The sequence below is a fragment of the Ambystoma mexicanum genome, chromosome 11 (assembly GCF_040938575.1).
Source record: "Ambystoma mexicanum isolate Mex_15411 chromosome 11, UKY_AmexF1_1, whole genome shotgun sequence".
NCBI lineage: Eukaryota > Metazoa > Chordata > Amphibia > Caudata > Ambystomatidae > Ambystoma > Ambystoma mexicanum.
This window is the reverse complement of record NC_090934.1, coordinates 1,081,045,808-1,081,071,747: the sequence shown is the minus strand read 5'-3', so window position 1 is coordinate 1,081,071,747 and position 25,940 is coordinate 1,081,045,808. Positions and strand designations below refer to the sequence as shown.

At 45.4% G+C, this 25,940-nt stretch overlaps 1 protein-coding gene across 2 annotated transcripts in view; it reads right to left on the bottom strand.

Moving 5' to 3' along the window:
• Nucleotides 1–25,940, bottom strand: part of GTF2A2 (general transcription factor IIA subunit 2) — a 273,573-nt gene that overhangs the window by 139,989 nt on the left and 107,644 nt on the right. For both annotated transcript variants that reach the window (XR_011279783.1, XM_069624342.1), the window contains exon 3: nt 22,165–22,269. Coding sequence is in view for 1 of the 2 variants with exons in the window: in XM_069624342.1 (XP_069480443.1) it covers nt 22,165–22,269 (105 nt within the window). In the remaining variant the exon portion in view is untranslated. The remainder of the gene's footprint in view (nt 1–22,164; nt 22,270–25,940) is intronic.

Genomic DNA, 25,940 nt, shown 5'->3' with positions numbered 1-25,940 from the left:
AAAAAACAATTCCTGTAACAGCGCCTCGATGCCTGCGGGCTGTGTGAGCGCTTTATAAATGTGAAATAAATAAGTGGTGTCCTTGGAAAGGGGGGGGGGAAATCCCCCCTTTCCAAGGACACCACTTTTTGCAAAATCCCTGGTGGTCTAGTGGGCCCCAGGACCCCAAACCCCCTCCCACCTCCACTCTAATTTTTTTTTTTCACCCCTGAGGGCAGTGATCTCTGCCCCCAGGGGCCTCTGCCGCTGTGGCCCCATGCCTTGGGGCCACAGGGGAGGGGGGCTGCTTACATAGTAAGCAGCCCCCTCTCCCCCTGCGTCAGAAACGGATCTGTATTGATCCGGTATCATTGCTGCCCGCGGATTGCGCGCCCTGCACCCGATCCGCAGGCAGCAATGCCACACAATGGTTATTGTTGTAAAGGGGAGAATCTCCCCTTTCCAACGATACCCGCCTCGACAAAGAGACAAAGGTCTCTTACCTTCTCTCTTGCCCGCAGCAGCCGAAAATGGCTGCTGCAGGGAATTTACTTTCAGTTTCACGCCGACATGAAACTGAAGGTATCCAGCCCCTTGGCAGTGAGGGGGGACCTCCCCCTCACAGAGCCCGGGGGTTCAATTACAGTTTCGAGCGATCCCTGCTTTGCAGGGATTGCTCAAAACAAGGTGCCGAAAAGGACGAGATACCTCGCCCTTGGCACTTAAAGGGTTAATGGTTTTGTTTTTTCCAGGTAATAGATCACTGCTCTCCTCACATCTAGTGTGTGGAGACTTCTTTCTGCCACATTAGTAGGGTTCTGAAAAAAAGGTGGGTAGTTCTATGGACTGGTTCACATGGAACTTTGAAATACATTTAGGGGCAAATTGTGGGTGAGTGCGCAGGACCACCATATCCTTGAGAATTGTGACAAATGGGTCTTGAACTGAAAGGGCTTGTAGTTCACCAACTCACCTTATTGACGATAGCCACCAAGAAGGCAGTCTTGTAGGTGAGTGCTTTGGTTCAAAGGGAGGTCCCATTAATCTAGTACATACAACATTCAGGTCCCATCCGGGAGCTGGATTGGAAATCGGGGAATTCATTCTCTTTACCCCCGCCCCCCTCCATAAATGCCTTTATTACTGGAATTTTCCTACTATAAGACTTTCTTATGGTATGTGGTCTATGCTGAAAGTGCAGTTAAGTGGGAATTAAAAACTGGGCCTGAATCTAGCAGTTGAGTTAGGTGCAGGACAATATGGGTAGGTGTGCATTCAATCGGATTTATGCTTTTTCCATTGCACCAGATGACTAAGCGTTTCCATTTGCTGGAGTAGCAATGTTTGGTGTTGGGTTTCCGTGCTTCCCAGAGTATGTCCATACATCTTTGAAGGAGTTGGAGGTGCCCGAACTCTATGACCCCCAGGAGCCAGGCTGCTGAATTGAGAGTTTGAGGGCATGGATGAAGTGTTTCTCCCTTGTCTTGCGACATGTTGTAAGGGCATGGCAGCTTCCTGGGAGGGGAGACCGACATTCCCATGAGATGGGAGAACCAAGGTTGGTGGGCCCACATAGGGGCCACCAGAATCATCCAGACTGGTTCCTGGTGCATCTTGTGCACTATACTGTTGAGCAGGGGAGTTGGTCGGGTGGGGAGCCGTAGACAAATTTCCCTGACCAGGTTATCCAGAGACCGTTCCACTTAAAAGCTGTTGTACCTGGAGGTGTAATCTTGGCATTGTCTATTCTCCAGAGATGCAAACAAGTCGATCTCTGGGAAGACCCAGTCTGCAAAGACGTTGAGAACAAGGTCTTTGTAGAATCGCAACTCGTACTCTACGGGTAGGGGTAAGTCTCTGCTGAGTACGTCTGGAACATGTGACAGGAGGAACATCTTGTGTTTGAGAGCCCATTTCCATACGTTCAGATAGCCTTGGAGAGTGAATGCCCCCTGGTTTGTTTGGCCATAGTACCATCTTCCCCTAGAGGTGTGATTGGAATGACTTCAGAACACTGCATGCAGTTCCAACAGGTTTATGTGGTTGGTTGCTACCGCTGGGGACCACGCGCTGTGCGCCATCTGATGGAGATGAACCCTCCACCCAGACATTAGTCTGGTGAGAGTGGCTTCTACTGCAGGTATGGTGAAGGTCTTAACCTACACGAGGTGAGACTTGACAAGGGCTGCTGAGACAACCACTAAATTGTCCCATTGTCCGCTGGCCTGACACCATTGGTTTGAGAGTTTAGCCAAGCAATGCATTTGACACACAGAGTTGGTACCAGAGGAACGTAGGGGTCTAGAGGGAGTGTACTTAGTAAGGGAAAGTTGCAGATAGCATGGTCCCTGGCCCCAGACAGCATTATGGGTGATGCAGAGGGATTTGAACTTGATCCTTGCAGCAACCGGGAGCCAGTGAAGAGATTAGGACAGGAGTGATGCGGTCTCCGGACTGGAGGCCAAGGATAAGTCTTGCTGCCCTATTCTGGATTAGCTGGAGGTGGGGTAGAGAGGAAGATGGGAGATTCAAGAGGAGAGAACCAGAGCTCTGGTAACGATGAGCTTCTGGGGGAAGTTAGAAAAGGGAGAATTCTTCTGAGAAGGAACAGTTGACAATGTCCTGAATGTGAGGGAGGAAGGAAAGGGGAGTCAAAGATAACCAAGGTTTCTGGTTTCAGATGGAGAAGGGGAGAGCCCATAGAGAAAGGCCAGAGTGAGGGGAAGAAAGAGGGAGCAGGGGTCCCAATTGGAAGGATCTCAGTCTTGCTGGCATTGAGGCAGAGATCGTTGGAAGTGCCCAAGGACTGGATGGCAGACAAGCAGTCCGGGATGATGGAAGATGCAAGAGGGTCTGCAGGACATGAGTTGCGCTTCATCTGCGTCAACACTGGACGTTTAGGGAGAAGGAGGCAACGAGGAGTGCCAGCTGAGCAAGTGTTAAAGAGCCAGGGGTAGAGGTTGGAGCCATGGGGACCCCACAGGTGGAGAAAGGTAGGTGAGGAGAAGGTGCCCAGAATAACCTGGGATGAATGACCAGTTGAGAAGCATTATTGTTTGTTCCTCTATGAGACAGTCTTCATTTATTTTATAGTTTTTATTTTTTTAAAAACACGCTTAATACCAGAGTTCGGTTTCCAAGCGTGGATCCGGGATTGCTCTGCGTGGTCTTGCTTCCAAGACCAGCACGTTGCAGGTCTCTGGATCGCTGTACTTTTCCCTCAGGATCTGGGCAATGTACCAAAAGTTTAACTCTACCTCTCCTGCCTTCTACACTACTATTGGGATGAGTAAGACGAGTCCCGTAACAATATTCCCTCTTTTTGACTTTGGGTATTTCTGCGACGAGTATGATGGTCCCATAGTCTGGTTCACACTTCGCGACTGGGCCAAGTACGAGCGTTTCCATAGTCTGTTCACTGTCAGCTGGGGTATAGCCATTCAACAACTCTCTCCTTCCCCACCCTTCCCCCCCCCCCCTCCTATCCCCACCACAATTCCTACAATATGGAATCCCACCGGGGATGCTCGTCCTGGACAGAGCCCCTCAGTAGGCCCTCTGCCCACAGATGTTCCTCTTGACACTATTTTCCGCTCTTCTCGTTACTCAGGAGGCCAACGTCCCAGTTTCTGCAGAACCAGTTTGAAACTCACAGGTGTCTCTCTCCGAGTTTGCCCAACTCCTCCTAGTTGTACGAGGTCAGTCTGAGGCTTCCCCCCACAAATTTCCAGGATAGTTCTTTGTGTTGGAGTCAGGCTCAGCCAACTGTTCATCCTTTCCTACTCCTTCAGGTTTACCTGTCTAAGTACCATATAGACCTTCTTCAGGGCAAGTGCTGCAGTAACACAGAGTCTGGGGTTATTGATACTGATTTTATTTCTATCGTGCTCATATACAAGTGTTTCAGAGCACGACAAGGGAAGGGGAACAGGGGAGAACAAGGCCTAGTGACATTGAGAACATGCAAGTGCATGGGAGAGGGGGAGGGGGAAGTGGGGGAGAAAAGGAGACTACAGAGCAAGGAGAAACAGATAAATAATAATAAATAAATATAGGCAACAAACAGTGGTAGTGCAGCCAGCAAGTGGTAAGTGCTGGGTTTAAGGCAGCAGAATGGGTAGGTCTGATAATTGCAGGAAGAAAAAGGGGGAAAAGGAAAAACTGTATGGGTAGAGATACAGGCCCAAGGGGTGGCCCGGAGGCAGTGCGGGAGGGTGGCAGGGTGAGCAGGTACATGGGCCCGGAGGACAGAGGGTGACCAGGTGTATGGTGCCGAGGGAGAACAGAATCAGCAGGGGAGAGGCAGGGGTTGGGGGGCAAAGGCAGAAGCAAAGGGGAAGGTATTGAGGTGCTTCCGGAACCAGAGATGTTCTCCTCAGGTTTTAGGGAGGCTGTTCCAGAGGGAGGCCCCAGCCGAAGACCAATCTACCCCTGCTCGTTTCTTTGAAAAAACGACTGACCCTGAGGGAGTTAGAGGAGAGCTTGAGAGGGGAGGTATTTGCGGAGGGATAGCTGAAGGTATAATGCACCATGGCCCCAGAAAGCCTTGTGGACAATGCAGAGGGTTTTGAATTTAATCCTTGCAGCCGTTGGAAAGATTTCAGACCTGGAGAGATAGGATCCATGGCTTGAGGCCATGGCCAAGTCTCGCAGTCCTGTTCTGGATAAAATGCAGAGGGCAGAGAGTAGAGGCAGGTAGATTTAGAAAGAGGCTGTTGCAATAGTCCAACCTAGAGAGAACCAGAGCTTGGGAGACACGGACTTCTGGGGGAAGGAGAGGAAAGGCAGAGTACCTCTGAGGAGGTGCAGTAGGAAGTTGGACTTTGAGACATCAGCAAAGTGGGCGGACAAGAAAGTGTGGAATCAAAGGTGACCCCAAGGTTCTTAGCTTCGCAGGTGGGGATAGGAGGGCCAAGGGAGGCCGGCCAGAATGCGAGGGGAAAGGATGGTGAGCCGATGAGGAGAATCTCAGTCTTGGTGGCATTCAGACACAGATCATTGGCGGCACACCAGATATTTCTTTTCTGTGAAATAAAAAGGGAGTTCCTTCTCAGAACGGGAGTCCTTATCCCCAAGATGGGAGTCTCCCGGTGAGATCCTGCTTTCCACCACCCCTAGGGTGAATATTGCATAGTGGGCTCACCTCCCTAGCCCAAGAAGAGGCTCCCCTGGGAGGTAGGGGAGTGGCAGGAATCCCACGATTTGTCATACCAGCTAATGAAAAAGCTCACCACAGCAGATAAAATATATTTGATTAAGTAAAACACTTTAGTTGCAGGGGCATTAAGGCGAGAACGCAACAAAAACCGTGAAATTGCGCTAAAGCCACCTTAACTTCATGCCCCCTGTAGCGCAGCCTATGACCACAATGAGGACATCACAGATCACATCACAGGTGACAACACCAATTACATTGAATATAACAGATTACATCAATAATGGAATTAGACATATCATTTAGAAGTTAACTCATTCATGAAAGGTTTGATTACCTTAATAACCATTTAGGCCGTGGACTTGGTCATGACAAAGGTTTGGGTCACTGGCCAGTACCAAAGGCTATAGCTAGTGGTCGGTTTGTGTTAAAAAATACCAATGTGCATAGTTAAAAGCCATGCCTAATAGCCCATCACCGTTTTAAGATATACAGTGGGCAACATTGAAAGCTGTAGTCAGTGGCCATACCTAGTGCCCATTAATATGTTAGAAAATACAGTTGGCACAGCCAAAGGCCATGGCCACTGGCTAGTATTGTGTTGTAGACCATGGCTAGTGGCTGGTTAGTGCTGTATAATATACAGTGGGCACGGCCGAAGGCCATAGGTTATTGCATTTTTTTAAATTTAAAAATATACAGTGAACATGGCCAAAATATGTACAAACTGCTCAAGGTCAAAGGCCATGGCTAGTGGCCCATCTATATGTTAGACTATATAGTGGGCACAGCCAAAGATTGTGTTCAGTATTGTGCTAACCTCCATGCTTGGTGCCTAATCAGTGTATAGAATAGAGTGGGCATGGTTGAAAGCTGTATCCACCGGTAAAGGCCATAATCTATAGTTGGTAGCCTGTAGCATTCTAAAATATTCAGTGGACACGATTGAAGGTTGTGGCCAGTCTCCATAGCTGAAGGCCATACCCATTCATGCGTTAAAATATATTTGCCCATGCACACGGACCATGGCTAAAGGCCATGCTTAATGGCAGTTACTGTTGTATGTAATTAGTGATGTCAGTGATGCGATCTGTAATGTCATCATTGCGGTCATAGGCCGCGCAACAGGGAGCGCGAAGTTAGGTGGCTTTAGCAGAATTTCAGGGTTTTGGTTGCATTAAGTTCTCACCTTAACATCCCTGCAACTAATGTTTTTTCCTTGAATTTCAAGGGTTCTGTTATTCCATAGACTAACAAGGTTTCCAGACCACTAGCATGGTCTTCAGCCTTTGGCCATGCCCACTGTCCATTTTAAAAACGCTACCAAGCACTATCCACGGCCTTCGGATTGCAGGCTTTGAGAACTCAATGTTTTTATGCAATGAGCAGTGAGATTAAATTATTTGCCATGGAGCACAGACTGGTTAAGCAGCGTGCTCCAAGCAGTACACCCATTTTCAGCACCATCATTTTGGTGCAGGCTGATTTGGCTCAACCACTCCACCGCAGCGCCCATTTCGGCACACTCTTTCAGCGCAAAAGCCGTTCTGGCGCTGTTATTTTGGTGCAAGCGATGTTTGGACGTGGCCAACATTGCAGCCACGTCTAAACGCCCTCATACCAAATAAGATTACAGGACTGCACTGCAACAAACTTCGCCACCTCCCAGTTGCTTTGCTTTCATTTTAATTAAATAAAATTTAAATTAAAAAATAAATTTAAAAAAAGCCTTGAACCCTGGTCTGCCAGAGTTTAAGGCCTAGCATTTAACCACCAGGTCACAATGGCTTGGTGTTTCATGTGGCATACATTTCCTACTTCGCACATTATTTAATATGTTCAATGATAAAAGGGTAGGTTTGGTACGTGAGGATCCAAATAACATCATTGCAGCATATAATGGTTATGTGCTCCATCCGAGGGTTCTCCGATTTCTGCATAAATGAGATTTTTTTTACTGTTTTTGTTTTATAATGTTGCCCAGAGACAGGGTGTAGTCCCTTTTTAAATATATGTGCAGTGTAAGGGGGAATGTGTGGTGTGAGGGTGTGCATGCAATGTGTGTTTGATGTGAGCGTGTGTGTGTTTGATGTGTGTGTAGTGGTTTGTGCGTGCACTGTGCATTTGCTCCATGAAGTGTGTGTGCGCGCACCCATGTACGTGCACCCATGTACGTATGGGAGCATTGCGACACGTCGAGTGGGAGTATGCGTGTGTGTGGGTGTGTGAGTCTATGCAATTCGGAAAATGTCCATCCAGTTCTGGGTTTTTTTTGTTGCATTTTATGACTTGTTTTGTCCATCAAGTGTGCTGTACTACAAGACCCAAAATGCAAATTAAAAAGGAAATCTGAATGATCACCTTACAAACAACAAGGGGCGTGTGGCATATAATATAAACAAGACATGTAACTTGGCTTTATTCACGATTTCTCTTGCACCTCTGTTTGGGTTGAATGGAAGTAGGCGCTCCAAGTTATTTGAGGAGGAACGTAGTGTAGAATCAGAGGTGGTTGGGGGTGTGTGGAGGTTGGGAGTAAAATATTTCTGCTGGGGAAAGTGAGAAGGGGCTGCAGAGGAGTGTACTTGCCCCAGCCGTTTTCCAAGTCTAAATGTAGCGCAATATATTAAGGGAATAATGGGATTGTGTGGCTAGCACCTCCCTTGAGCTGCAAAGAAAGTCATGTTTGCGCTGGCTCACGTGCAATGGAAGTCGCCAACTATTATTAACCCATTGGTAGTGCAGCTCAAAATACCTTAAAATCGTGCAGGGATCGGTTGAACATTGCCATGAAGGAGGCCACATGGATCAAAGGCATGCCTGTTAAGACTACGTAATCCAGAATACAGAGTTGACCAAAATATACTGTTTTAAATAAATTTAACACTTCTTGATCCGATGGGTGCCAGAGTTCGAGGACCAGCATTCAACTACTATGCCACAATGGTTTAGTGCTTCAAGGTGCATACATTTCATACTTAACCTAGGCAAAGTGTGAAACTTCATTGTAGCATAATGGTTACGTGCTGCGTCTCAAACTCCTGCAGGCCAGGCCTCTCTAAGGCAGCGTTCAGCATAAATGTGTTTATTTTCAGTTTTATAATGTTGCCCAGAGACTGTAATGCATGTTCCATTCTATTTTATATTGTTGCGTAAATATGTTTCACGTTTAATCCATATTACAAAATTCAAAGTGCCTGCAGTTTTAAGCCAATTGCGACCTCTTGCGCCAAATCATCCCTGCGCCGACAGGTCCTGTGCCCAACTGGATGCTTTTAACTGGGCGCAGCAAAACAGTTGCGCCATAACGGCATGCACCCAACTGGCGATGCCAAAATTTCCTGTCCCATTCGCTAAATGTTAAGGGTATTTGTACCGTGCACCGTCACCAACGGAATTGGTCCCTAGGCGCTCTGGCGGATCTGTAAATAAGGTGGGATGGGTTAGTAAGGTGAAGAGGGAGTAGGATAATGAGGAGTGGTGTTCTGTTGGCAGTTTCAGCTCGGTATACACCAGATCCTGAGCTTTGGTGCAGGTATTGGATCGGCGTCAGTCCGCGTGTGCTGTTGCTCCGGCTTGTGTGTTGTTGCAGTGTTGTGAAGTGCGTGCGGCTTGTGGTGCGAGAGATGGTTGTGAGTTTTGAGTGAGATAAGAATAAAGAGTATGAGGTTATATTGGTTAGCGGGTTACCTGACCTTTCACATGCTAATATTCACAGTTTTCTCTAAGTGATCACAGTCCTATCTAGAAGCGGCGCAGGCTAATGTTCACAGTTCTAAGTGTGGCACATGCTAACATTCGAGTTTCATCTAGGCGCGGGCATGCTATCCTTCAATCACATCTATCTAGGTGTGGTTATGTTGGCATTAAGCTTACACCTAGGTGCGGGCATGCCAACATTCATGGTCCTATATAGATGCGATGCAAGCTGATATTCTCAATTCTGTCTAGATGTAGACATGCTAATATTCACTCTTCTGTCTAAGGGCAGGCATGCTAGCATTCAAAGTCCCCTCTAGATGCAACGCGGCCCAATGTCCGCCCCTTGTTTTATGGCCGGTCTCTTGGTGACTGTTGTGATACAACGCACAACCACAACTAACCATATTTACGCAACACGGAAATGGGAGAAAGAAAATGACCAGCTGCAAGAATAACATGCCCAGGTACTTTCTACACCCATAGCGAAAATCAAAGAGGTCCCACCCATGAATATACGCATAGTACTGCTTAAAGTGTGGAAGGGCCAGCCCCCTCAGGCCATGTTGCTATAAGTGGTCTTGTAACTTTGCCTCACTTATTAGGCACCATGTCATTAGGAGACTGGCTTTTTCCTCACTTTGAAGCTAAGCAGGGTCGCTCCTTGTTACTGCATGGATGGGAGACCCGGGACACCAGTGATCTTTCACTGTAAAACTATTTTTGTTATGTATAAAAGATTACAGGCTTTGTTAACTCCCAATGTTTTTAGTTAATGTACCTGTGTGATTAATCATTTGCTGAGGATCACACATTTTGGTTAAGCAGCATGCTACAAGCCCCTGGTTTTATGGCCGGTGTCTTGGTGACTTTTGTGATACAACGCATGACCCCAACAAACCGCATTTAAGCAGCATTGAAAAGGGAAAAAAATAAATAAAATCTGCTGCAAGAATAACATATGGCAGGTACTTTTGCCCCATAGCGAAATCAAAAGCTGGCACCCATGAAATACGCACAGTAAGGGACCATATATTTTTAAGTGAAATATAAAAAATGTAGTTCAATTGACCTACTTTTAAGAAAGTAGGTCAAGACAAAATAGCATTTGACTTTTGTAATGAACAGCAGAATAACCTCAGAGAAGAAATCTTCCAATAAATATGCTGGCAAAGTATAAAAAGGTGCTCACCTTTTAAACTAAGCAATCTATATTGAAATAGTCCATGGAAAACAAAATCCCAATATGAAGCAAGTGCTTGAAGGTTTGCGGGTAAGCGTCTCCACTGGGAACATGACAACCTGAGTGAAATCCCAGTAGCCAAATACTTCAAACCCCCCCCCTGCCCAAAAAAAAGAAAAGAGGTTGCATACACACTGTCCACCCAGATCTACTGGTGCCCTGAAAAGCAGCCACAATCAGGGGAAAATAACTGCACCAGTGTCCAGGATTGCAAACTCTCTTGCCACATCGTGGACAAATACTCAAGACTTACTTTCCCTCTCAGTTTCCCTCGTCACCCCTTTGTCTGGCTTTCAACAATACTCTGCTTTCTAAAGCAGACTTGAAACGTACACATACCATAGTGTCACTCAAATATATAAATCCTTAAATAACTGAGACAAAAGTGTACAACTGTGCATTATCCCCCCCCCCCCCATCTTCACTGCAAGACTACACTTTGTTGGTTTCCGAGTGCAAAACTTTCAACGACTGACAGAAGCACGGTTTAAAAAAAAAAATGGATGCCATGTTATGAGAGATTTAAAACTAAGAAAATACACAGCATTCAGGACTGTGGACTGCCATCCATGCAGTAACCAGGACTGACCCTGCTTCCTTTCAAAGTGAAGAAGAATCCAGCCCCCTTATGCCATGTTTCTCCAAGTGGTCTTGTAAGGTAGGCTCATATATTAGGCAACATGGCCTTGGGGGGGGGGGGGATAACCCCTTCCTCACTTTGAAGCTAAGCAGGGTTTGTCCCATTTACTGCAGGGATGGCAAACCTACTGTTGCTTAAAAAAATCTCTTTAACTGTGAGACTACAAATACCAGAATGCAATTCGGCAAACAGCAAAAAATGGCCTCCAGTTAAGGACCGACAGTAGCACGGTTTTAAAAAAAAATAATGCACCTTCAGTCACCCATCCATGCAGAAACCGCGGGCTGACCCTGCTTGGCTTCAAGCATGGAAAGGGCTGGTCCATTCCTCTAAGTGGTCTTGTAAGCTTGGCTCATTTATCTGGAAACATGGCCAGAGGAGGCTGGCCCCCTCCCTCACTATGAAGCCAAGCAGAGTGTCCTGGTTACTGCATGGATGGGAGACCTAGATGGCAAATCGAGTCACTGGCCAGGGCCAGTGACTTTTCACCCCCCCCCCGCACCTCCCATGTCACTATACTTGTCAATATAGTACTAAACAAAAAAATAAAATATAAAGACAAAATATAAAACTTTAACCGCGGGTACTGAACTACACATACCTGCGGTTATGCATAGCCCTTTGTAGCCTCGAATACAGCTGCAAATATCAGCTAAAACGGATGGAAAAAAATATGCTTTCCTGCCCCCCACCAAGTGTCCCCCCACCTGTGCCAGCTCCCCCCCCTCACCTCCTCAGATGGCCTCCTCACCTCCCCTGCCCTCTCCCTTTCCCCTACGCTGCTTCTGTGATGCAGTTTGCTTTCAGATGTCACCTATTCGCGGCTATACCAAGGCTTTGCTTTTTACTGCATTTCTTTTTTCCATAGCCTCAGCTATAGCCGCGAATAGCTCTTGCATCGAGAAAAAAAAAACAAGATTGCGGTAGTTCATTTCCGAAAAAACTACTGCACAGAATAACCCCAAAACAAGCAAAGCACTATTTTGAACGCTTTGTGTCCAAGTTGCTTCAGACGTGGTCCAAATCCATCCAGCGGGTCGGGGCTGTGCGCTTTGACAAACATTTTTCTTTTATGTCTATGGGAAAATTAATGGGAATTAGGCTCCATTTTTGAGGGAAACAAAGAAGTATCAACACTTCATACCGTTCTTATTTTTTATAAATCTTTTACAAAACTTGCGGTCTGGGGGGGGCTGTTCCTATGTGTCTCCGATATACACACACACAGCCCTCATTTGTAGGGGTGGACGAAGTTACCGCTGGCAAAACGAAACTGGATATGTTCACTGCAAAATTTTTTTTTCCATGCCACTTTTTGGGAAAAATTCGTTTTCTTCTATTGAAGAACTGTTGCTTACATTTGGGCCAAAAGATTTCTCAGCAACAAAAAAAAAATAAAAGCACATTTCGCGGATGAAAACTGTATTCGTTTGCCTGAAACGTTTTAAGGATTCTTAAAATAATGAATTCAGGAAAGGGCGACATTTCAGTTAGGAACTTAGTTCTGTGGGCGAATTTAGTGGAGCGAAATTCAGCCGTTTCAACTAGCCCTACATATAGGAGGAACAAAGCTACCAATCATGTAAGGAGTGGAGAAATGTGCACACAATAGGCAAGAACAAAAACTCAAGTAATGTGCAGTTATGAACACAGATGCAACACGAGCTCCTCCTAGTGGTCGAAACTGGTGCGACATGAGCAATCCCGATGTACGTCCAAGAAGAATTGGGAGGAAAATGCTGGCTGGCCAGTACGGTAAATAAATAGGCGTGTACCCTCGCCGCTTTTACTTTTAGATAGCAAGAACACTAATTAGTGCCAGGATTAAACAGTCCCTTCCCACCCACCCTTTTGGTTTGACTCACAAGAGGATTCTGAAAAGTCATTACTGGGTTATATGCAAAAATGTAAAAGATGAATGCCATAAAGCAAAATAAATGCACTAGTTTAAACTATACAAGAAAAACTATGTCTTGACATGGTGAAGGGTGATCTTCACTTCAAGACTTCCGAATATTCCGTAGGACACCCAATTGTAATACAATTAAAGCGTGTGGCGTTCCTGCTCAAAGAATAAGTGTTTGTTGAAATGTCAATGTCTGATCCTTCGAGAGTTTACCACGTGGAAGGAGGGACGGCTATAACGTTATGGAAGGGTATTTCAAAATACCTAGATATTCCAACCCTTCACACACATGGCTGGACGATAAATACAAAATCACACTCCAAACCAGCCTTCCGACAGACTTCAAATGCCTACAAATAAACAGAAAAAACAAAAAAGGAGGAGGCATCGCTATAGCATTCAAAGAACACCTGAAAATAAAAACCACTCAACATCCTCAACTGCGAAACCATGGTAATTCACGTAACAGCGAGCCCAAAAACCAACATCACATTCATCCTGGTATACAGACCACCAACATATGATGCAACATTTGTCGATAACTTCATAGAAGCCATCTACCACAAACACCTAATCATCCTGGGGGACTTCCAACATCTGGTTTGAAGACAGCCACGCAAACTCCCAAAACTCACTAATTGAGCAACTCAGCACCATGAAACTACACAATTAGTCAAAGGCGCAACGCACTCGGCAGGTCACACCCTAAATGCAATTTTCGCCAAAGAAAAACTCTCACCACGGCACCTCCGATACAAATACTGTGGAGCAACCATCTCATCATCCCATTCGTGATCACTGCCTACATCCAACATCCGAAACTCGCAACCACCACCAAAAGAAACTGGAAACGCGTCAAAGAAAGCAACCTCTTCGAACAACTGGAATTAACGAAACCCTCAACTACAGAACTGGAACTAGCTGACCTAGACGGCAAAGCAGAAATACTGCACAAATGGATCGCAGATACGATAGACAAGATCGCCCCGGAAAAAACGTTCACACCATCAAAAAAAAAAAGCGCAATGGCAAAATGGTTCACCCCACTATTAAACGACATGAAAAAGGAAAACAGAAAGATGGAATTGGAATGGAGGAAAGAATACAACCCAGGGAAAGAAAGCACTGTACCAGAAACAAATCAATGCATACCAGAATAAAATTCAAAAAGGCAAAGAAAATGCATTACGATGACAGAATCAACAATGCCACCACCACACAAAAAGAAATGTTTAGCATCATTAAAGAAATGAGAAACCCACCAGGCTGTGATAACACCCCAACCCCCTCAGAAAAACTATGCAACGACCTAGCAGATCAAAAAAAAAGAAAAAAAAAAAAAAAAAAACCAACGCCATCCGCCAAACCATACAAAAGCGACCAACCAACCACAACATACAACCCAGCGAACCCAACTCGGAACCACAACACAAACTACAAAGCTTTCCTCAAATATCAGCAGAGGCATTCGCAATGCTGGTTAAACGAAGCAAGAAAGCGGGATCACCCATGTACCCATGTCCCCCGGTCATCTACAAGTCAATCCTCGCGCAAGGATCGCCAGCAGAACACTACAGAAACCTTCTAAATCTATCACTATCAACAGGGACTGTACCGAAGATCTTCAAATCAGCATACATCAAGCCACTCTTAAAAAACACAAGTGGCGACGTAGATGACCTTTCCAACTACAGGCCGATCTCTAACATCCCCTATCCAGCGAAACTACTAGAAACCTACGTATATAAACTAACCCAAGAACACGTAGAAAAACACCACCTGCTGGACCAAGCTCAAATCGGTTTCAGACCAGAGAGAGGAACAGAAACAGCACTACTATCCATCTGGGACAACCTCAAAACTAACGCAGACTCAAACACTACTTCAGCCCTTATTCTGCTCGACCTCTCCGCAGCCTTTGACACAGTTAGCCACGACACCCTGACCAAAAGACTAGAAAACATAGGCATAACATACAGCATTACGCTGGACCAAATCATTCCTAACAGACAGAACAGAAACCGTATGGATAAAACCATTCAAATCTACTCCATGAGTTAGCGACTGTGGAGTACCGCAAGGATCCTCACCATCTCCACTATATTTCAACATCTACCAGACTCCGGTCATCAGAATCTTCAAAAAATACAACATTACATGTTACAACTACGCAGAGGACCCTCAGATCATATACAAAATCAAAGACACTGATGCCGACCATTCAACCCTTACCGACTGTCTAAAAGAAGTCGTCGACTGGATGGATGCCAACAACCTGAAAATCGACCCAGGAAAGACAGAAATCATGATCGTATCCAAAGACCAAGAGAACAAAACCGCCATCCCATGGCCTACGGAAATGGGAAACGACCCAACACCATTGACGGTAGTAAAAAATCTGAGAGGCCTAATGGACAACAACCCTGGAGCCACAAATAAATGCAACAGTGAAGAAATGCTTTTTCCTCCTCTGGACGGCAAGAAGAATTCTACTTTCCTCTCCTTCGCGCACAAAACACTCACTATCATCGCCCTAATCGTGTCTAAAATAGACTATGCAAACAGCCTCTACCTCGGAATACCTGAATACCTCCTGAAGAAAATGCAACGGTTCCAAAATGCAGCAGCAAGACTACTCCTCAAACTATCCAGAAGAGATCGCATCACTCCAGCCCTAAAAACCCTACACTGGCTCCCAGTTAAACATCGCATCACCTTCAAAACAATGTGCATAACGCACAGGGCAATCAGTGGACAAGGAGCGGAATTCCTACAAAAGAAAATAAGTCTACAAACCAGCGAGACCCCTCCGATCGAGCAACGAAATCCACCTGGGACTCAAACCATACCTCAAGAAAAAACTTGGAGGCACCTCCTTCTACCACTTAGCCGCAAAAACCTGCAACAAAATCCCAAAGGAAATAAACACTGAAGACCACCTAAAAAAAAAAAATCAGGAAAACACTAAAAACCTGTCTCTACAACACCACAGACTAAACCTTAAAAAAACAAAACTGGTAAAAAGGATAACTAAACCGAAAAGACAGACATCCCTGACCGGGGAGAGTAAAACCCACGGCAGCTGGACGGGTGACATCGGATAGACAGGGACACAGGCGGCACACACAGAGACTGAGTCAACTAATCCCACCAACTCTTTTGCCCGCCCCGTAATTTAATTACGGCCAGGTACCACGCTGGTGTGGAATTATCGAGACATTGACAATCCCCCCACTACCTGAGAGGTTGTCATTAGCAGATGCACTGGCCACTGGCTAAGGGGAGCCAGGAGAGAGCATGTTAGAGGTGGGGGCCAGAGGAGCAAGGAACCTGTAAGGCCAGTCAGACCCAGATCAGGACAGAGCCACAAGCCGAGCGCTTCAATTCAGGATAGAGATGCAAACTAACCAACCCTACTAACAACTTCCCTTTCTGCATACACCTCTCAAACTCCAAACCAAACAACCAAAACCTACAGCACAACAAACCGCACAAACTTCACTACATTGCAACAACGAAACAAAAACACAGCCTTGCACAACAGTACACAACGACTACCAGCCGCAAACACCCCAGGCCCAGCTAACAGACCCACCGGGCTGAGGCCGCCAACAACACATCACTGCTCTCTTGCATTTTTCCTGCTTCCTCCCACTAACTCAACCTCCCTCTCTTTTCAGAGCCGCCAGAGCACCAAGGGACCACTACGGTGGTGATAATGTTAAAGGACATTTGTACCGCGCACTAACATGAATATCAATAATTCACTGGTTCCGTAAATTTGAATATTTTCAGCTTAAAACTGGTTAAGGCTGAATTAAGAATGACTGGCCAGTTAATCAATGGTTTAAATTTCAACGTCTGAATCACCAAGCCTACTTTAAATATTTACAGTTAAAAGGCTTATATGGATGTATTCTTGAGGAAAATCTATAGCCGGGCAACTTTTTTTTTTTTAAATACTTAGCAGTATAAACTCTGGGAGTTAGTCACTTCTCCCCAAGGGGGGGGAGGCACCCCACATGGGACTAGGTAGGTGAGTGTGCTATGCTTAACACCCCCTTCGGGACAGGGTAAGAAGGATACCCATGGAGGAGACTTCCCTTTAGAGGAGAGAAAAACCCCAGAGAAAGACTAACACCCTTATGGGGTATGCAGAAGCTAAAACGTGTACAAACCTGGCTGGCTCGACTTCGGACCCTAAGTTTATTTCATCCTCTTTAGAGGACACAGACCACCAGCTGAACTACCATCCTCCTGGAGTCACATCAGGCGAGGAACCAATCAGGATGGATCATCAGCATAGCCCACGGAGCTCAACTACGCTGCAGCGCACATTGGGAGGAGCAATGCCAGAAGGGACGCTCAAAGACACAAAGCCAGATGTGGCATTGCGCCTGGCGGTCCACACCAGGAGTGTATGGCGCAGCACAGCTAGTGAGAAACCAGAGCCATGGGTTGTGCCAGCCAGTGCGAGACCAGAGCATCTCAACAGGCTGTGGCAGAGTCCGAAGGAGGTATCGCCCACAAGCTCCCACACTGAGCAACGAGCAACCAGGTGAAGATGCCCACCACTGCAAAGTCCAGTTAAGGAGTCACGTTGGTGGCTCTGCAAGACAAGGGTCAGTCGGCCACATAGCCCTCCCAAGGAGCACCTTATCAAATACAGATACACAATGGCTTCCGAAGAACGGGAGACAAGGCAAGAGAAAGAAGCACTTCTGTGGGGAAGAAACAGAAAATCTCTGGGGGGGGGGGGGGGGGGGGAGGAGGGAGAGAAACCCTGAGAGGGGGGGGGGCATGAAGCCTCAGAGTTGGCAAAAGAGACAGCGAGAAGCCTGAGGTGTGGATAAACAACCGAGGAGCCTAGAGTGGGAAATAAGCAAGAGAGCCCCCTCTAATCCCCCTGAGTGGGGAAAGGAAGAGACTGAAAGAACCCCAGACGACTATGGAAAGGGGAAATACGAAAGTCTCCCGGAAGGGAGAAGGACTGTGAGAGACAAGTTTCAAGGAGAACCAGAGAGACCAGGCTGGAGCCCCAGGACGGCACTTCAGCTGTTCACCATCTTTTTGGACTGTAAACATAGGCAAGGGCCTATGCTAAAGGAGCAGAAGGGTGGGGCTCAGAAGGCATCAGCCATACCTTTCCCTATGGCAAGGAGCAAAATGAGAAAAAGTCGGCTAGAATACGTTTTCTAGACAGGACCTAATTAACGTTTAACCATCTTGACACAACGCCGAGCACCCTTCTGACCTTCATTTGTATAAAGTAGAGCTTAGTATCACAATTAGGATAGGTGTTTCGTGACAGACTTCTAAAAATCATGCTTCCTTGAATGTCTCCCGATTCCAACTAACCACAATGTGGATAGAATTGTAGAGAACGCATCAGTTACCAGAAGACAAATGCTATTTGGATCAGTCTTGCTCATGCAAAGAAGTCAATTTTGCACTTAAAATAGAAGGTATAAAGTTTTAAATATATGCCGATACCGATCTTACACCAGAGAAATGCAATTCTTAGAATCCAGAGGTGGATATTGGTTGCCGTCGTAATATTTATGTGGCTAATTTAGAACACAGGTTAATAGACAGTTCGAAAATCAGGGACTTCTAAAGATGACACGGAGCACTGTTCATGCAAACAGCTAGGAATCTGAAGACAAATGAGCCTCCTCCAAAGAGCATTTGGCTTAGGGAGAGGTCAGATAGGATTTATGTAGTACAATAACATTGTAAAGTAAGGACATTTCTCACAATCATTTAACTCTCATGGGGGTGATCACTTTTTAAACAATAGGAATTCCGAAATCGCAGATCTAAATGTTTCTTATATTCGATGCAACTTGTCAAAAACACGTTTGGGGAGCGGTAGTAAAACTAATTTCTATAATAGTTCTGCAATCTATTCTAGCATGCCGAGTAAAGTAATGAATTATAAGCACCAATCTCACTCCTCGGGCAGCCCGCCACCCCCAACTTTGTTCTACAGGAAATGGTTTACGGAAGGTTTTGGGAAAAGGAACCCTAGAAGGGGACTTGGGCACACAAGTGATTGGTAGAATGATTAATTAGAACGCTGGACTAATCACATTCGTGACCACTGCCAGATATGAAGATATAGTACATAATTCAACTTTTCAACGGCTGAAAAAGGAAAGCTGCTTAAAATTGCAATAAATGTGGGTATTCGGGTAAAAAACAAACTGGAAAATCAATAGTTAAACGGCACATTTAAAAACAGGGTTAACAAGCATTGGCCGTGCCAACGGTTTGGGCCTGCCTTGTGTAGGCAGGGGAAAGGCACTTGCCAGGCACTGCCGTAGTGGTATTAATTAGCACTTGATGGTAGCAAGTGCAAAATGATGCCATCACCTGGGCATCTAACAGTAGTGCCTGGCAAATGGCCAATACTGATACACAAGCCAAAACTGTTGGCTTTGCCGATGCTTGCTTTTAACAGGACTTTGTGAATGTCAAGCAGAGTGCTTATAAATTAAGTGACTGAAGGTAGAACTGGTTAAGAAATGTTTTAGAATAGTGGTTTCACAAATCCAATAACAAGACTGCTTTGAAAGTGACCCTTATGCCGTTATCTGGAGGATTGTAGACAACTGACCCCCCTCTAATGACCATACACCTTTATATATGCTTCATGGCCTTCACCTCCCTTTTTCATCCTGGCAAATTTTCTAATCCACGTGAATCTTCCTCACTCCTCTCTCACAAGTTTAATATTTATGCTCAACCTTTGGCTGCATTGTTCGCACTTCTAGGGCTCATGTGTACATTATGACTAGACCGTCAAAAGGCTGAGCATGGATTCTGAGGCCATCTCTCAGTCCAAATCATGACCTGTCAGGAGGCCATTGAGTGTTAGATGAGGGACAGTCCGCAACCACTTAAATCCTGGAGACTGATTATTGTCATACGTGGCGTGACGCAAATGGTAGATTCCATGAAACAGTGCAATCAGGAAAGCGTAAGTTCTTAAAACAAGCTTTGATCTTACAATGCGAAAAGGCACACGTATGAGATACGATAGCGATGTGAAAAGGCAGATGGGACGTCTAATCATGTGACCATCAAGAACAGGCACGAAGAGTCCAGCAGCGGGCGCGATGCACATGTGACTGGGCAGTTTGAGCAGGATATAGGACACTCGTGGGATAACAGGTTACATGGATAAAAATGTCAAATGCGGAATATCCATTACCCAAATTGAAAACCCCTTCTGTTGCACCACTGTATGGTAATCTATAAAACGATGTGTGCTAGGAGTTAGGCATTCATCTTTTTTGGATGAGAAATCTCTGCAGTGTAAGATTTGTCTTGCATTGCAAACAAATTAGACTAACTGTGGCATCCTAAAACCTGAGTCCAGAATGATTTTTCCTCCGCAGCAGTCACTCGGATTTAAGAAAGCATAATTCACTGAATTAAGCCCATAGGTAGGGATGACTGCGGTTGATGAATTCACTCGGAATTTGTTGTTCTTACTAGACCAATAACTATCCGTACAGGGCTCCAGAATTTTATTTATCCTGTATAGAATGCGAGGAATCTTTGACCCTGGATTTGCACAACTACCTATTGAAGCGACTCCAGATTGTGCAGAAAGCCAACACCTTGGGATTGTGGAAGAAATGATCAGATCACAACCCACATGTGAATCTTCAATAATCTGGCAAATTCAATCAGGTACACTAGTGTTGACTGTACACATGCAATTTAGGCAGACCAGGCAGGCTTTAACCTGCAGATCACTGGATCAAAAAAATGTTTTAAGTGTACGCAAGCCACAACTGGGATCAAAAGCATTATATAAAAACAAGTTCGAATTCTGAGTGGATTACTACTGTGCGTAGGGAATCAGGAGCTCAAAATGATGCACTCACCTCATCACCAGCTCAAAGAAATGTGACCACACTACACCCGCCTTGCGCCACCCTACCCAGCAGCCAAACTACAAACCATTGGGGGGCACATGGCCATCTCGCAATAAGACCATCACCGGACTGGAACTAGCCTAGCTTCCAAAAGGAAAAATGGTCAGTTGAAGGGCTGTTTTCCAAGGATATTTAAAACATACTCTAATGTTTGCTAAAGTTAGAGTTATTATCAAGGCCCATTAATCAGACAACTTATCTGTACTCTTAAATGCCAAGTACTCGGGTTGGGGAGTTACTTTCAGTGGCATTGTAATGGTAAAGCCAACCACAGACAAAGACTGCTAAGTGGTTTGGTGAGACCACTGAAGAAATGCATATGCACGAGTAATTTGAATCCCCGAGGCCCGATCACCCTGGAGTGTTCCTCATTTGGAGAAACACCAGTAATTGTAGAATCTTACCTACTGCCGTGGAAGCCGTGTTGCAGTGAGCACATGCAGAGCCAAGAGGAGAGTTGGCAACTGAAGTCGCTCACATCCAGCAATAACCGCCACCTTCCTCGCTGGCACTACCCCGGCATTGGGACAGCAGTGGAAAGGGCTCCTCTGGGGCTAAGAACTTCTCGTACATCGCTTCAGTCATCTAAGAGCCTCTCCAGGACATCACAGAAGGAACCGTCTTGGCACCAGTAGGCAACCGCTCCCGAAGTGCCGGTGGCCAGGAGCCAACAGGCTGCACAAGCAACGCAACAAACCCGTAAGCAGCGACACCAATGTACACAGAAGGAAGATGGCGACAGCATGACGGCCGTGATCTGCTGTATTTCTGGTCCTGCCATTTCCAGTGGCCACACAGGCCAACCAAGTCCATGTCGTCATTGTAGAGGCGAGTAACCAGTTAGCTTTAGAAGGCTGGATACAGAATAACCAATCAACTTGTTGCTTGTGCAGCAGTCCAGCTACAATTAAAACTTTGTTAGCACACATACAATGGGGAAACCCAGGAGGCTGCGGCTTAATCTCTGCTTTATCTTCTAACAGTTGGAATCAAACTTGCTCTGCAGGGAGCATCCAATCATTTGTTACGTATAATGCACACACATGCCTACATTTTCGAGCACCTGAGAAGGAGATTTTTCGACAGAAAGCAGTAGACAGGAATTCACCCCCTCCCCCTCCCCCCCCCCCCCCCCCCAAGGATTGCATTGGGGATTTAATTATTTTAAGACGGGTGTCAGTAAAACGAGCATTGGCAAAGCCAACTGTTTTGGCCTTTGTGTCCCAACGGATAGGAAGATACATGGTACATTTACCATACAAAGATGGCCGGCTTGTTTCCAGAGAGCTTCCTTCGAAACAGTCATCCAAGATGGCTGCCTCCATGGAAGAGCTCACACAAAATCAAAGAGTTGCAGAATAGGCAGGAATGGGTGGGATTAGCCATAAGGATTACGTTGGCTAGGGGGAGGAAAGGGTTAGGATTACAACTGTGTATCCCTGAGCAAACATCTCCATTGGAAAAGAATTACAGACGCTCATTCAAAGCCCATTTCTGTAGCCCTTATGTTAATGACGATAGTTTCGGCTTTTAAGGTAGCGCTTTAAAAACGTCCAGGTTGCAACACTGAATCCCTTCATATGAAACACTCACCCGGAAGTTGACTCTGTTCCGGACCCGCTGTGCCAGCGCTGCGTTTATTGCCTTGTCGAACTGGAGGAGAACCTGAAGGGCAACTGTGGGATTGATTTGCTGAGACTAGAAGGAAATATAACATAAGGATCATAGTATAGTATTAGCACTGCCAAAAATCAAACATTAATCACAGTTCCATAACATAAGGGCACAGAAAACACATTAATATTGTTATTTGTCATTTCAAACAGTGAGCAAAGGAAGTCTGTACATATCTTTGGAGCAAGAGCAGCCAGCAGGTACTGGTTTGTGCTCAGGTCACGACACGATTTTACTTTGTTCACTTAATTATTTCCTTTAAGGCTTACGCTTGGCGTCTGGACACTAACTCCCTTGTGTGCGCCTTCATTTAATTTTTATCTTTTGTTGCCTTATATTTTATTTTGTATTTCCTTCCATTCCTCGTATCCCCGATCTAGTTAAGCAGAGGGTGCATGGCCTCCTGTGACTTCGGGGCCTCGTTTCCGAACATCAGTCTGTTTTCTGACCCACATGCAGGTGCCTTCTCTGCCTATTGGCAGCTTCCTCAGGATTGGCTCACAGCGATACCATGTCCAGAAGCGCAGCGGACGATAACAGTGAGCTTGTCTTATGCACGCCAAATGTAGCTCGTCTGTGTACGTCCTGGCACAGGTAGGGCGCATTAATTTGCTTCCTAAATCTTCTAAAACTCCTAAACTGTCTATTGACAATATACTGTAGAGGGCGCCACCGAAAACAGTGTTAATCTGGGTTTAAATTGCCTGGACAAGCAAGTATCCATTAACAGTATGTACACGGGCACTTCAATCTTTGGTAGCTCATGCAACCTCTTGCTTGTCTGATCACGACTTTTGACATTCTCCGTCTAACTGAGATGTGGTTCAAAGACTCGTCTGGCCCATGAATGGTTCAGGCCCTTCCGGATAACTATAACATCCTAGATTAGGATCGCAGTGTGGTCCATTCTGGTGGAGGAGTGGCAGCAATGTTTAATCAAATGTGTCAATCCCTGTACCTCATTACATTTAAATAGAGTCCCTTGTTCGTTTTTAATATGTCAGCCACATGCACTGTGCGCATACTTGTAGTAGGTCGCCCTCTCTAGCAGAAACTACATTTTTTTTTTTTCAAACAGCCGTTCGACTTCACAACTTCTCCAATTTGATTATTTTGGTCGATTTTCAACTTCAACGCCACTACCTCTCTTGTAGCCGCCCAATTCTTCGAGATCAGGCTCGATCTGGGAATGATGCAACAGGTTGCTAAACCCACCCACTAACTACGTAATACCCTGGATCAAGACTGAGCTAGAGAGAAGAAGGGCACTTTTACAAATTGGATGGTCTCCTCCGCAGGCCTGTAGCGCCCTCTCTTTTTAGCATGTACATATTGGATCTTAAAATTGTTAAAATGAATGTACTCTTCCCTGTCAACATAATTCGGCTAAGCACCCACTGGTTTGCAGCTTTCTGTGTGCAGGTCACAAAATACTGTAAAAATCTAGATTTGATTCAAAATTCAGAAAAAAAAAAACATTTTAGTAATAAATCCAAGAACAGGTACTGAAATGACAGATGCAGTATAATTCTTTCTAGTGGTTTTAAAAATCGGCCCAGAAACTTGAGAAGGTGGACGCATTTAAATATTTGGGGGTAGAAATAACTGCTAATGGTGGAAGTCGAGCTTCATCTTCGGTCCCCAATTCAGCAATCCTGGCCGCAGTTACCCAACTATGCCAATTGGATACTAAGATAGGCAGATTCTCTGACTCCAGCTTTATTATATCAGAAGAGAAACCCCAAACTAATTTATGGTTCAGAAACCCATTTAGTCGAGGGTGACGGGCCAAAATGGAGGCCAAGTTTTGGAAGAAAGTTCTGTCCCTTCCCCAAGGGGTCCCTTTGACTGCGATCAGACATGTACTAGATCTTTTGTCTTTACAGTCCTGTAGGTCTTGGACCCGGTTACAATTGTGTGGAAGCTTTTAGGTTCAACTGGTTGGCACTCTAAGTGATTTGTAGAGGCCATGAAAGTACATTCTTGCCAGGTATTACCACTGTGGAGTGAAGGTGCCCAATGACATTGAGACAGGTTGGCTCAGAGAAAGAATTGCCTGCCAGACCAGTCTGTACCGAGAACAAGTTGTTAGATTGGGTTTTAGAGAGTCACTTTCTACATGCAAGATTTTTAACCAATATATTACACAATCTTTAAATGTGATACAATGCTTTTTAACAAAGCATCCCTCAAAAATGTCAAAACTCCATGTTAAGAATTAAATTCAATTTGTTCCAAACAAACGATTGGTTCAAGGTTGAAAACCCATGCCACCTCTGTAATAAGGCGTTCGGAACATTTGTTCACTAAATGAGATAAATTGGTGCAGGTTTATAATCAAGTTTGTAACGTACTGGATACTGGTCTGAAAGCAGCGTGATCAATGCAGTAAAGTGAACCCCTTTCTTTGATATCATGTGGGGTCAGACAAGGTTGCGTTCTTGTACCGCTTTTATTTAATTTGTACGTTTGCAGTCTGGCAAACAAACCAAACAAAACAAAGGTCACACTGAGGAGGTTGGGGGGGTTGGACGGAAAGTGACATTTCTGTCCCGTCATATGCCGATGATGCAGTATTGTTGGTTTATACTCTCTAGCCCTACCAAATTTAGTTTGTGCCTATGCAAATTAAATGGATAAAAGATTTGGCAATATTTAAAAAATCCAAAGTTATGCAAGTGGGCACATATTCCATTCGTGTATCAAGGTAAAAACTCGACTGGGTGGAAACATTTATGTTACTAGGGGTGACTTAACAGGGCAAACTGGTTAAAGGTGGAAGTTCACTCAAAAATGCTATTGTTCCAAAAGAGCGGCCATAATCAAAAATAGATACAAAACATTTTTAAAGAAAGTCCCTAGTAAAGTTTCGAGCTATTGAGGCTCAAAGTTTTGATATGGGGAGCATCCATTTTGTGATTTGAAGCAGCTTCTGGTCATGTTAAGCTCTGCTCTGGCTGCAAAAATCACGCAAAAGCCCCCTACTGGTGCCAGAGAGCAGAGCTCAACATGGAGGCTGCCACAGCTTTTACAATTGCCTTCACTTTCATTTTACGTTTTCTGTGCTCCCCAAGCCCAGGGAAGCACAAAAAACATAAAATGAAGGCAGAGCAATTATAAATACTTAGCAGGCTGCGTCTTCATAATAGCTGCTACTCTCTTTTCTAGTTTCCCCGAGCACGGGACATTGAAAACTAAAGTTGCGGCAATTAGGAATACTCTGCCGGATGCCGGCAAAGTATTCGTAATTGCTTGGCATTTCTTAAACAAAAGCTGCAGCAATTAGAAATACAACTTTGTTGCATTTATGAGTGCTGTGGCTTTAAGTATCCTGCTCCTAGAGTCCACCGGCTCAGGGTAGCTCGCAGACTTAAAAAGTATTCATGAGGGGACCCGGACGAATTGGGTCTCTGGAGTGTCCTGGAGGGCTTGAGAAACAGTAGGACTGATTTGACCTCTCAAAGATGATGCTCTCGAAATGGGCAGGTCTCCTGGTGTTGGGGTTCTGCAGCTCTGGGAACTCACAGGGCCTCAGATGGCTCAAATCAAAATTAATCTTGGGACTGGTTGTTCCCACCACCGGGTAGGAGACGTCCTCTTCTGAGTTACTGTTGCACAGAAAACTGGGTCAGAACAACATTGGCCACTTCACAGTGTTGCAAAGGGTCTGCAAGCATCTCTTCTTTGGTTACTTC